Source organism: Artibeus jamaicensis, unplaced genomic scaffold, assembly GCF_021234435.1.
Source record: "Artibeus jamaicensis isolate MK-2021 breed Jamaican fruit bat unplaced genomic scaffold, CSHL_Jam_final scaffold_916, whole genome shotgun sequence".
NCBI lineage: Eukaryota > Metazoa > Chordata > Mammalia > Chiroptera > Phyllostomidae > Artibeus > Artibeus jamaicensis.
In genome coordinates, this window is record NW_026522059.1 from 31,656,573 (window position 1) to 31,671,003 (window position 14,431).

General features: G+C 38.1%; 1 protein-coding gene across 2 annotated transcripts in view; it reads right to left on the reverse strand.

Moving 5' to 3' along the window:
• Positions 1–14,431, reverse strand: part of INTS8 (integrator complex subunit 8) — a 54,250-nt gene that overhangs the window by 16,733 nt on the left and 23,086 nt on the right. For both annotated transcript variants that reach the window (XM_037131072.2, XM_037131073.2), the window contains 3 exons: positions 13,548–13,658; positions 10,981–11,182; positions 6,263–6,384 (listed from right to left, as the gene is read on the reverse strand). In XM_037131072.2, the coding sequence (XP_036986967.2) occupies positions 6,263–6,384; positions 10,981–11,182; positions 13,548–13,658 (435 nt within the window). The remainder of the gene's footprint in view (positions 1–6,262; positions 6,385–10,980; positions 11,183–13,547; positions 13,659–14,431) is intronic.

Genomic DNA, 14,431 nt, shown 5'->3' on the forward strand with positions numbered 1-14,431 from the left:
CACACACACACGCAAAAACAGAAAACACACAAGAAATAATCTGTAAGATCATACATGTTAGTACTACCATTAAGGCACACTCAAAAGAAACCGTGTCACTGCCAAGTACACCAAGTACAGTCTTTTAAGCTGTGCCTTCTACCCAACAACGGAGGAATTTGGAGCTCACTGTCTACTGAAAGGTCTGACTCTGCTCAGGAAAGAGAATCCTCTGATTTTACAGTATTATAAACTTCACTGTTTCTAAACAATTACAGTCTAATGAAAACAAAAACAAGTATAGCGTAATGAGAACAAATCGAGAAAATGCAAAGAAGCTTATGATTTATTAAGTGGGGGAAAAACTAAGTTGCCATATATATACATAGTATAATCCTACTTAAAAAAAAATAAGGTGTGTTAACTGTGGTAAAAACCCAGAGAGGAGATTAAAATAGTGCTTAAAAACCTTCCAGGCAAGATGGCAGGGAAGGTTAAAAACGTAGTCACCTTTGCCCACAACCACACCAAAATTACAACTCAACTACAGAATGACCATCATTCAGAACTACCAAAAACCTGGCTGAATGGAAGTCCTACGACTAGGGAATAAAGGAGAATCCACATCAAGACTGGTAGGAGGTGAAGAGATGCAGGGTAAGCTAGTCCCACACCCACACGTGTATAAAAACTGGGTGGGATATCTTGGCTGCAGAGGTCCTCCCCGAAGAGTAAGCCTACATGGGGGACACACCTCAAAGGACCAGTCTAGGTGATGGGGAAGGCTGTGCCACTGGACCGTACAGAACACCTACCACATTATGCCACTTTACCAAGCCTAGGAGACTAGCAGCTCTACCTAAGACAAAGAAACAAACACACGCGGGTTGCCAAAGTGAGGAAACAAAGAGACATGTCCCAAATGGAAGAACAGAACAAAACACCTAAAAAAGAACTAAACAAAATGGAGACAAGCAATCTACTGTGTGCAGAGTTTGAAACAATGGTTACATGGTTACCAACTGAACTTAGTGAAAACCCCAAAAGCATTAAAAAAGGACCAATTATAAATAAAAGATATGCTAACTGAAATGAAGAATAATTAACAAGGCCCTGGCCCATGTGGCCCAGTTGGTTAAACATCAACACACAAAGCAAAGGTCACCAGTTTGATTCCTGGCCAGGGCACATGCCTGGGTTGTGAGCCAGAGCTCCAATTGGGGTGCATAAGAGAGGCAAACTGATCGATGTTTCTCCTCCTCTCATTCTCCCTCCCTTCTTTCTCTAAAAAATGGGGGCGTGCAAGAGACAATCAACTGATATGTCTCTCGCACACTGATGTTTCTCTCCCTTTTTCCGTCCCTTCCCACTCTATAAAAATAAACAAAATCTTTAAAAACAATAATTCTTTAAAGAAAAACTAAACAAGAACAAAAACAGACTCATAGAACACTCTGATGGTTACCAGATAGATGGGAGGGGGTTGGAAAAGGTGAAGTGATTAGGAAGCACTAACTGGTTGTTACAGAAGTCATGGGGTTATAAGTACAGCATAAGGAACATAATCAATAATATTCTAACAACTGTATGATGTCAGATGGGTGTGAGATTTATCAGGATAATCACTTGTTAAGTTATGTAATGTCTACTCACTAGGATGTACACCCGAAACTAATATAAGTCATCTGTAATTGAAAAATAAAAACTTATTTTTTAAAAATAGTGCTTAAACTTCACACACACACTTTTCTTAATCATTAAAAAATTCTTGAGGAAAAAATATGGAAACTGAAGTTGGCAGAACAGAAAACAAGATTCAGAACAACTTTTCTCTAAGAAAAAGTAGCAACTGGGGATATAGCTACTGCTGACGAGAGGAGGCAAAATTAAGGAAGGACAAAGAAGAACAGATTACTGGAAGTGACTGATTAGGATTAAGGCCACTTAAGGACCAAAGATGTAGGAAGGACCCATAAATAATAAAAGAGTGAAAGGGCTGAAAGCACACAGCAGAGAAAAGACAGGCCCAAAATACAGAGAAAAAAGTCAGGCTAATACCAAATTCAGCATTTCTTTTCCTCTATAATTTCAAAGCAAGAACGGGCCCCCTACACCTTGTTCTTATTAAATCTTATACATCCCTGCTCTATTAGAGAGTGAAATGGCAAGAATAATTTCAGTTCTATCAGGAAACCCCAGGTCCCTAACTGGACCTAAAAAAGATTAATAATGGGGTCCCACTGCTTAAGGTGGCATCTTTAAGAAGGAGGTAGTATGATGACAAAGATGAAAATTCATGCTCCTCCCACAAATTTTTATAATAAAAAATTAAACAAAAAATTTAAAAGAATATTTTGATAAACACCTGTATACTTGACTAATGGTGAATATTCTGCCATATTTGCTTTACATAGCTATCTACACATATTGTTTGTTAAATTTTTTTAAGATTTAAAAAAATTTATATTTAGAGAGAGAAGAAGGGAAGGAGAAAGGGAGAGACAAATCAGTGTGTGGTTGCCTCTGGTGTGCCCCCAAGTGGGGACTTGGCCTGCAACCCAGGCATGTGCCCGGACTGGGAATTGAACCAGCAACACTTTAGTTCGCAGCCCACGCTCAACCCACTGAGCTACACCAGCCAGGGCTGTTAAACTATATTAAAGTTGCAGACACAACATTTCATCCCTAAATACTTCATTGCAGCCTCAAGGCCACTCTCCTACATAATACAACTCTATGACGATACCTAAAATAATTTACAAGAACACAGGTGCTTCATAAAGCTAGAGCAAACGATGTCAAAACGCTGGCTCTGCCATGTGAATGGAGGTCAACGGTCCATGGTGGAACATGCCGTCCTGCAGACCTAGTGAACGCAGTCTTCTTCGACCACAAGGACTACTACATGCGCAGCTATGTACTGCAGTGCAATGTGGAGCTACTGTGGCTGCCCACCTCCCATTCAGTTTCTGTTGTCAGGGACCACACCCTTGAGTGAAGGTTGCTACATTAAGTAAGTTTACTTAAAAGTGAGAATATATCAATTCAATTGACTTAGGCCCCAAGTCACCTGAATTCCACAAACATTCCTGAGCATCTATTACATGCTGAGTATCAGGTAAAGCCCTGAGGGTGTAAAAATCAACTATTTTCAAGAAGCTCACTGTTTTATAGGGAAGACAAATGAACAAATAATTTATTGTACAGTATAAGCACAATAGAAGAAATATGACCACAGTACAACGGTAACGAGACAAGTACAAAGATAACAAAAGAAAAAGTGATTTGTTTGTTTGTAGAGAAAGGAATATAGGAAAGCTTCAAAGAAACAGTATAAAGAGGCAAAGGTAGGAAGGGCATCCAGCTAAGCAAACAAACGGCACATGCACGAGTGCAGCAACGTGAGAAAGCATGATGTGCACGGAGACCTGAGAGTACTCCAGTAGTGCCTGCAGAGCTGGCGTGACAGGAGGGGGTAGGGAAGCACTAGGCAGGTGGCTCGGTTGGTTGGAGCACTGTCCCATACACCAAAAGGTTGTGGGTTCGATTCCCAGTCAGGGCACATACCTACATTGTGGATTTGATCCCCAGTCGGGGTATATGTGGTAGGCAACTGATGGATGTTTCTCTCTCACATGGATGTCTATCTCTCTCCCTGTCTAAAATCAATAAACATATTCTCAGGTGAAGATTTTTTAAAAAGGAGCAAGGGAGAGGAAAAGGAGAAGTTCCTGCACTTTAATAGGTCTTATAAGCCATATTAATAACTTTGGTCTTTACCTTACACTACCACCACCAAACCCTTTTCCTCTTTTATAACCCAGGTGCCCATAAATCCTGCAAACTTTCCAATGCACTACACATTGCCTCCCACCCTACTCCAAGGAGGAGAGTGGACAGTTTTGTATTATCTCAAAAAGTCATATTTTAGTCACACGCTTAAGATTTTTTTCCTTTGTTTTTTGTGATTACATACTAGGTATTCAAATAAATTAGAAAATACGTAACAGGATGGAAAATGGTATTGATTAAAATCAGCTAAAATCCCAATACCCAGAAATAATAACTGTTAATATCCTCCCAGACTTTCTCCTGCACACCAAATTCAAAGTTACTAACTGCTCCACTGTTTTCAAAATACAGTCCCTCACTTTAGACTTCTTTCTCTGATTTCTTTCTCCCGACATTAACAAGGGAGCAAGGGGCCAACTAGGGAAAGGAATTCACAAAACTCTAACCCAAGAAAGGCAATGATCTACCTCAGGGACTCTAGGCAAGATCACCATCCATCTTCCTCTGCCTGGGCCAGAAAATCTAGCCCAACATCAGACACCCTCCAACTCAATACCTGTGCCCTTCCACTTTACACGCTCTCAAGCATGCACCCAGCCCTCCTGGCACACAGCTCCACGGAACTGACCACATTCAGAAGCGAAGAGAGAAGCTACTACACTGCCTTACAACTGAGCAACAAGTTACAATTCTAAGTGGAAATTACGGTCTTGGAACAAAAATGTTTCTCTCATCTGAAAGATAACTGAAGACTAAAAAGAGAATGTTAGGAATAACCCTAGATATTACAAACTCGTAGCTCAGAAAGTTCACTAGGAAAACAGATATAATCCAGTGCCTAAAATTCCAAGAGAATTTCCAAGAGAAGGAGGACATACGATAAATTTTTATGAACAATTGTAAAAAAAACAAAAAGGAGGGCAAAACAAACCAATAAATCTTCAAAAGGTTAAAGTGAAATGAGCTCAGTTTTTTAAAAGCATGAAATAAGAAAACAAATAACCAAAGACAAAAGTAAGAAAATGGTATAGTCTTCCAAGAGTTCCCAGATAACCATAAAATATATACTAGAAATGAGATAAGGGAAGATGAATAACAAAAGGTAATATGAACAATAAAAAAAGAATAAGGAAATCTAAAGGATCAATGTACACCAAAAAATATTACATCCACTTAATGTTTTTCTTTAAGACCTTTAAGCTTTTATTTATTGATGAGAGACAGAAAGAGACTGATTTATGTTTCTACTTATTAATGCATTCGTTGGCTGACTCTTGTGTGTGCCCTACCCAGGGATAAAACCCACAACCTCAGCACACAGGGACAATGATCCAGCCAACTGAGCCGCCTGGCCAGGACTCTTCTTGTTTTTTTTTTAACAACAAAACCGGAAAGGACAAAAAGCTCACTGCAAATTAGAGTATACGTAATATTAACACATGAAAGAAAGAAGAATCTTAGGGAAAACCTCTAGTCCCTCTTTATTTCTGATGTCTCCATCTAGAAGCACTTTCGGTTATACAAGGAAGATAATCAAGGAAGGAGAATAAACAACTTATAGGCAGTTCAGTGAACCCTCACATGGGTGTAACTACTAATAACAAACATGTACACTAATAAGAATCAGGCATGCCCTGGCTGGTGTGGCTCAGTGGACTGAATGCTGACCTGTGAACCAAAGGGTCACCAGTTTGATTTCCAGTCAGGTAACATGACTGGGTTTCAGGCTAGGCCCCCAGTAGGGGGCACTCAAGAGGCAACTACACACTGATGTTTCTCTCCCTCTTTCTCTTTTCATTCCCCTCTCTCTAAGAATAAATAAATAAAATATTTTTTAAAAAAAGAATCAGGCACATCAAACTTACAGAAGTAAAAAGACTCTACAGAAGGGTAAGGTGCTCACATGAAAACCAGGCACCACCAATTTAAGTGTGTATTCCAGAGCTTTCATACTACAGTCTGATGTTCTCATTCAAAGCAAGAAAACCTGGCTCACCTCTCATTAGCTTAGGATTATACCAAAATTTTATCTGTTAACTACAAAATTTCTGCTTGCATTCTCATTGAACCATAGGGTATTAGAAAAAAAGATTAGAGAAGGTAAACTCAAGTGCCTGAATTATCAAAAAACGATTTTAAACTAGAAACCAATGAACGTCTGTCCAACCTTAAACTGTATCCCAGAAATTTGCTTAAGTAGTATACAACTAAAATAAAACAATTAGGGTCCTGGCTGATGTGGCTCAGTTGGTTGGGGCGTCACCCCATAAACTGGTCAAGGCAAGTGTTGTGGGTTTGGTCAGCCATCGGGGTGTGTACGAGAAGCAACCAATTGATATTTCTCTCTCACAGTAGTCTCTGTGTTCCTCTCTCCCTACCTTCCCCTCTCTCTCATGCCCTTGGGTGAGAATTCGGAGAAAAAAAGAAAGAGAAAAATAGGCCCAATAATTCCACCTGGGTAATTCTTTCATTTATATTAAACATGAATTACCTTTACATATGGATTATTCTGCAGCAGAAAGGCAGGAACTTGAAGTGTAAGGTATTCATTTTCCTTCCAGTTTAACATAAAAGCAACACACTCCTCAGCAATAACTTGACGAAGAGGAATATCTAAAAAGCAAAAATGAAAAGAGCTGGAATGACCATCATAACTTGAGAACAGCAAAATTTACTCAAAGTTCAGTTAAACATATTAAAAACAACTGTTGTGGGTGAAAAATAGAAACATACTAATATTTTACACTTTTCTCTATAAAGTTTAAGGTTTCCATATAGAGTGCCATGGTCCCCAGTATTAATCAATAAAAGTATGCTTTTAAGAACACCTCAGATGTTCAACAGTCTATGAATATTTATCATTCAAATGAGCATCAGAGAATAAACACACAAATGAAGCAAGTACAAAATGGTACCGTATAAACTTTTAGTACTTTTAAACAACAGTAATAGCTAAACCATATGGTAAAAATATAATAAATCTATCATTTTAATAATTTTTCTGATTAAAATGTAATAAACAGGGAAGTCATACACTCTTCTGAAATATATTACTATGCCAGAAACAACTGTTCTAAACATTTCCTTTGAAAATTAAATGTACCTTAATATTCAATGTGAATTTTTATAGCTCAAAGTATATAATATTCAAGTTTTAATGTGCTGCAGCAAAAAAGAAATCCCAATGACTGCTATAGAACAATGTTACAACTTTAAATGGGAAGTGATATGAAACCTATGTGACTATATTTTTCAGTCTTTCTAAAAAGACTGTGCCTGTGGCTACTTAATCTGTTTATATTTCATCTTATTTTTGAAAAGGATCTGAGATGACAAAAAGCAGCACAGAACACAGCAAAATAAAAATACATTATTTAAATTATCTTCTTAAAAAGTGAATGAAGACAGTGGAATTAGTACCCCAAATGCATGCATGTCACTGGGTCCCATACGGTTTGCCAAAGGAAGGCTACACAGCAATTGGCTCCTGTGTTTGACCTGTGTAATGGGCACTCCCCATCAGTAACACAACCATGGCTCTTAAAAATGAATCAGAACCTAGAGACTGGAGTACTGATACAGCCTGAGAGGCAGTGATCTGAAAAGTAAAATTCCCTTTAAGCATCTGCAATACAATTATTCATTATCAATAAGTATAGAGTCACACACTGTAACAGATAGCCACAGCAGGCCCAACATTCAATTCTGCTGAACTTCAAGGAACATAACAAGGACAAGTGTTTCAACAGAAAGCTACCTTTTAATACAAAGGTATTAAAAGTTAAGGGATCTCTCCCAAAAGAGATAATAATAGAATAATTCATCTGCAGCTTTTAATTACATTATAACTGAAAGGTTGGATCTGTTGTCAGTTAAGATCACTTCTTATTCCTGATAAGAAAAGCCAGGTCAATCAATGTAAAAGAGAATTTCCTTCTGTGTTCCATAGAGGGCATGCATCTAACTCATTCAAAATTGGCCAGTATCACCAGGGAACATTTTTTTTTTCCTTTATAAGGGAGGGAGGAGTAGCTTCTTGAGAAGCAGGAGTGGCCAGGCAGCCCAGCTTCACAAAGGGTCTCAGCAAGCACTGTGGCCGCAGGCACCTGTGTCTGCCCCACCACTGAGATGCCCAAGAGGAGATCCAGGAGGCTGCTGGCTAAACATGCTCCTGAAAAAGCAGAAACAAAGTTTAAAAAAAAAAAGCAATCAGCCCTGGCTGGTGTAGCTCAGTGGACTGAGCACGGGCCTGTGAACCAAAGGATCACGGTTCGATTCCCAGTCAGGGCACATGCCTGGGTTGTGGGCCAAGTCCCCAGTAGGGGCATGTGAAAAGCAACCACTCATTGATCTTCCCCTCCCTCTCTTCCCCTCTCTGAAAATAAATAAATAAAATCTTTTTTTTTAGTAATATTTTTATCAACCGTTTTGTAAATACAAGTTTTTTAGTAGCTCTGGAAATATTTTTAAGGAGGTGATTTCACATCCCATTTTTTAAGTGTAAATGCCTTTTTAAAAGAGGTGAAATCATTTACTCATTTATTTTTTGGTACAACCAGAAAATAGTGGCATATTGAATATGGGAGACCCTGTCTTAGATATAAGCTTAACATTCCACAGATGGGGGTAGTTTTTAATGTCCTATAATACAAAGTATTAAAAAATGGCAATTGGGAGTCAGTCATGCATTTAATATATCTGGTACATCTTAAATTACTTCTATTAGCATGTTTTTGCTAAAACTATTTCCTAAAGAAAACCACTCCTTGACGCTGGCTCTCCCTGTCAGAATTTTGCGCACTCTGTAACATCTTTGGTGTAGCAGCCCAGTTTTTTCCTAACAACTTTTTAAGTATGCTGTGAAAGACTGAAAATCTGATTATGGTAAGTTGTGAATTAGTGGGACTTTGTTATAGTAGCATATCAACATTGAAAGATACTGGTACTTGATATTCTATTAATGAAAATTAGCCTCCAAATTTTAAGCTGGAAAGTTACTGAACTAGAAAAAAATCACAACTACATGACTTTTTTAGGTTTCTGGTATGTGTGTTAAGAGAAGTCTACAAATTGAAATGTCTGTGTACTTATCCTCAAAACAATCAATAAAATCTTGATTAGAAAAATAAAAGAGGGAGGAGAAGGTGGCAGAAGACACCTTTACACGCTTCCCCCAATTCTAACCCACGGAAAGACCATCCTCCCACCTGCACCTCACACAGTGGTACTGGAGTGCAGACCCGGGAGAGCGTTGGGGCCAGGAGACTATGCCTCGCTCAGGTAAGTTAGTCTGGAACTGAGGCTCAGTCAAAGTCAAAGACAAGGAACTGTGCCTGTGGGGGAAAAGTTTTTTTTAATTCCTCCTAACAACCCATTACATCCTTTCCTTCTCATTATAAACACTGTTTCTAACACAAGCTATGAGACAAGTAGCTAAACAAGCAGCTAGGAATTTACACAAATTATGTGCATAGCTATGAGTCTGAGACCAAAAAAAGTAACATGAACTCCAATTCAAATGCCATAAGGTATAATTAAATGCCTGATATACTATAATTATTTAGAGGCATTTCCAGCCATTCCAAAGAGTAAGAACACAGCCTTAAGCTGGGCTGACGGATTCAAATAACTGCATGACTTTGTCCAAATTCCTTATCCTCTCTGCACCTCAGTTTCCTGATTTACAAAATGGGAATAATAACTAGTTACTTCACAGAGCTGCCACGAAGACTAAACGAGTTATGCACCTAGGCTCTTAGAATAATATCTGACATGCAGTTAGCATTCAATAAATGTTAGGTTTTTTCAATTTCTTTTGCTTTTAATTTTTGAGAAACCATTTAGGGAAAACCCAACCCTTTACCAGAACACATACACACAGTAGCAAATGTCAGTCAACAGTTCAGTGCCAGCATATAAGACCAATTTTCATGATACTGAAGGGCACTGATTTATTAAAGCTCAAAAGTATTCTATCCAGCCCTGTCTGGTGTAGCTCAGTGGATTGAGCACAGGCCTGCGAACCAAACAACTGCGCGGTTCGACTCCCAGTCAGGATACATGCCTGGGTTACAGGCCAGGTCCTCAGTGCAGGGTGTGCGAGAAGCAACCACACACTAATGTTTCTCTCCCTCTCTCCTTCCCTTCCCCTCTAAAAATAAATAAATAAAATCTTTTAAAAAATAGTATCCTATCCATTGAGTGATAAAATGTTGTAATTTCTGCTATTAATTAAAATGTAATAATAATTAAATTAATTCAAAAGACACCAGAGGACCAGCAGCCATTTCTATTCTAGCGCATTATCAGTACCTGCCTTTACACTTCAGTTTTACTGTTTACAACATTAAATGTGTACAGTATGATTTAACTGCTCTAAATACTCTATTATTGAAACATGTAAAATTTTAAAAGTAAAATTAAGAAACTGCTTTAACTAAGCAAGATTTATAACAGGGGATACTTTACATAAGCTCCTTTTCATAGTAAGATATTTACATTTAGAATTGGACACCCAAGGTCTAAAGTGACCATAAGTGAATTGCTGACCCAGTGGCAATCACTGCGAGGGCTTTCCATGACGATAAAGAGGAAATAACCCTTCAACGTGTTCCTTCAAGGACACTGTTTTAACTAAGTATCTTCAAACTGCAATGTAGTTTCTGTAGTGACCCTTCAACATTCACATCCACCTGAAACCTCAGAAAGTGACCTTAGATATAGGGTCTTTGCACATGTACTCAGTTAAGGTCACGGTGCATTAGGACAGACCCTCGAGTCCCATTACTGGCGCCTTATAAGAAGACAAGACACACATACACAAGAATGCCATGTGAAGAAAGAGGCAAAGGTCTGCGTGACAAAGCTACAAGCTACGAAGAGGCAAGGAAGGATTCTTCCCTAGAGCTATCAGAAGGAGCATGGCCATGCGGACACCTTGATTTTGGACGTCTAGTCTCCAAACTATGAGAGACTCAATTTCATGGTTTTAAATCATCTGTCTGTGATACTTGGTCATAGCAATCTTAGGAAATGAATAGTTTCCTCCATTTTCCCCATGTTCTCAAGTGAAGTCTGTATCTGAATTTTGTTTTAGGAGAGAAATACCATTTTTACAGATGGTAAAAAGTCAAGTAAATAGTCTTTTAGACTTTTCCCACAGTTACTTGAGTAATGAATTTATGAAATGTAGCCTTGTGAAAGTCTTACCGGGAAGCCTCATCTCCAGATACCCCCGCACCCTACTAATAAGATCAGAGGGAGGTCTCTCTCCTGATTGCCCTGTTCCAGCTTCATGTGTATAAATATCCAAAAGCAGCATCTCATTCAGCATGACCTGACGAAGTTTTGGTGAGAACTCTGTTACCAACTCCAAACAAGCAGCAAATAGCTGTTTAGCATGAGAAAAGTCCTATTAAAAAAAATAACAAAATAGCCTGGATCACCTTTCCTCTTCAGTCAAAGAAATACATAATTTTATGAGCAGAGAGCAAAGAGAAAAATTAATTCAAATTATTAACAATGATCATCTCAAGGAGTGAGGCTAAATTATCTTGTTCTTTAACATCTCTACATTGTTGACTTATTCTAATAATTCTTTCGTAAATTTTTAAAAACCGAATAATCAATATAAAACATGCCATGTTACTAAACAAGTTTTACATAAATTACAAAAGTTTTAACATAAATTATATGTTTTACATGGATATATAATACAGGTATAAAATTTCATGATAAGCAAGCTTTTCCATCCACCTAGATGTATTCAGAATTAGACCTTACATCCTTCAGCAAGGTTCCACACTCTAAAATCTTTGCACATAACACTATTAATCTACACAATTGGCTAATAAATCAAATCAGCTACAATCTAAGCCTCTGCCTAATTTTTCCAAAGAGTAGTCTTCCCTCATTACTCTTCCCACAGGCCTCCTACAGTCCTACAATCTGGCTTCTACCCCCCCCCCCATCGTAATGAAGAAACAGCTCACTAAACAAAGACTACTACTGTAGTTCAGTCCAATCTACTGAACCATTTTCAGTTACCTTACTGAACAACTTCTAGACATTCTCTATTATGACTCCTCATGGACCTGGTCCCCACACCCATCACTCCACTCTTTCTTGGACCCAATGTTGCACACACCCCTCCCCCGGCCCTGTAGTACAAGGGTGATTCTCCCTGGGTGATCTTAGTTGACTCCCAAATCTGTTATCTCCAGCCCTGACCACCACCTAAGCTTCAGGCTCATGTGTCCAATTACAAGCCCAAATTAAATACTGTGAAAATGACCTCATAATCTGCCCTTCAAAAATGTTTGTCTTTGCATATTAACTTCTTGACATTCCGTTTGTTTTCTGACACCCAAAGCAGAAATCTGAGGATCATCCTCAACCCTTTTTTTTCTTCCTCTTGCCTTCCGCAGCAAATCATTTAGCAATCAATTCTAGATTTTACCTCTCAAAGATTTATCTAATATGTTTTCTTCTATCCTTTCTAGCACTTGTGCCACTTACTAGCTATGTGACCTTGCACAATTTAATGCCTGAGTCTCTGATTTCTCACCTACAAAAATGAGAAAAACACCTTCTGCACAGTTGGGGTTTGGGGTGTTTTTTTTTTGAAGAAAAAATGAATATGAAAATTGCAGAACAGGCTCTGAGCCCAGTAAACGTTAGTTATTTTAGGAGGAGGAGGAGAAAAGTTCCCAATGAGTTCCAAATGCTCCCTATTATAAACTTCACCTATTACAAGTCTCATTACCTGCCTCACCTCACATAATAGGTATCTGCACACTATTTCCATTCTACTCCCATACCGTCCTATCTCTTACCTTTGAGCTTTTCCTCATGGCATCAACCTCTTCATCTAGCTAACTTACTTATGCCTCAAGTTTAGCACAGGATTTCTGCCTTCCAAATGCTATCCTCAACCTTCCTATAGAATTTACTGTACTATTAGTTGTGCAATTATACTGTCTTACATCATTCAACATCTCATCTATGCCTCATCTTTCCAAATAGATTGCTAGCTCCTTACATAAATAAGTTACGAAAGTAATTTTAACAGATTTTGTTTTCACAGCTTGGAACACAATCTTTAATAAATAAATCCTAAAGGATACAAACAATGACTTTTCATATCCTCTAGATATTTAAAAAGGAATAGAGCATTATCCGTATGTCCAAGACCAGTCTGGTACACTTAAGAGGGTAAAGCAAAAAAGAACCAAAATACATTTTCAAATATTGTTTTAAGCCTATGATTATCATTTTAAAACCAGGAAAACATAACAGCGCCAGCCGGGAGGCTCAGTTAGTTGGAGCACTGTCCTGTACGCCACTGCAGGCTCGATCCTTCACTGGAAGAAGTAAGGAGGCAACCCATCGATGTTTCTCTCTCCCTCCCTCCCTTTCTCTCTCTAAAATCAATAAACATATCTTCAGATAAGGATTTAAATTTTTAAAAATGAAATATATACCAGATTCCGATTCTTGACCTTGGTATTAAAATTAGTATATTCTTTTATTTTTTAAAAATCTTCATCTGAGGAGATGGTTTTTTAACTAATTTTAGAGGGAGAGAAATATCGATGTGAGAGAGAAACATCGATCCCTTGCCTCCCATACATACCCTGACCAGCAACTTAGGTGTGTGTTGTGACCAGGAATTGAACCTGCAGTGTTTTGGTGCATGGGACGATGCTCCAACCAAGTCACCTGGCCAGGACAGTACAGCATATTCTTAACCACGGTTGATGTCCACTTTCACTCACCTTAACAGTACTGCAGTGTAAACCTTTGGCCATGAGGATATACACCAAATCCCTTGTTAGACTATCTTTAATTCCAAGGATAACACCACTATAGACAGAAGGTACTTCCCACTAGAAGAAATAAAAATATATACATATACACACTTAGAGAAAGCCAAATCTAGACGAGAATCTTTCAATAATCTTCAATTACATTTAAAGACTCATTCAAAGGTCATTAAAAAAAAGACAACTATAATGAAATGCTAATCAAAATTAAAATATGATGAGCCAGTAATAAATATTTAAATTGAGTGGAAGTTTCTAAAGGATATAGAAAAAAAGGAATAAAACAAAACGGCGTATGAACTAACTTATGTAATATTCACAATACAACGAAGTAGGTAGTTATCCCCCTTTTATAGATGAAAAACTGAGGTACACAGATGTTAAATAATTTGCTCAAGATTATACAGATAATAAGTACAGAACTGAGCTTTAAACGCAGGCAATCAGTATCAGAACTCCCTCTTAAATATTATGCCATACTTCCTCATCTATAAAAATGAACACTAATACCAATGTCAGTACTAATGAAGGCCAACTAATGTTCACAGCAATTTTCTGCTTCACTGCACTTGCATGTTCAAATCCCATGAAATAGACATACATGTCTGACTGCTTTTTTACCACATTTTCAGCAGAGGAGGAGTGTACAGTCATTGGAAGCACTCCCAAAATACTTTAATTTCTTCTCCATGTGTGGGCTTTCCCCCCTATATTTCTAGCTACATTCCACTGAAATGGTGTTTTAAAAGCTATTTTCATTTGCACTTCAATGCTGGAAAGCTTTTAAATAACCTCAGAAACAAGCAAATACATTAGCTGGGGGTTTGGATGTTGTT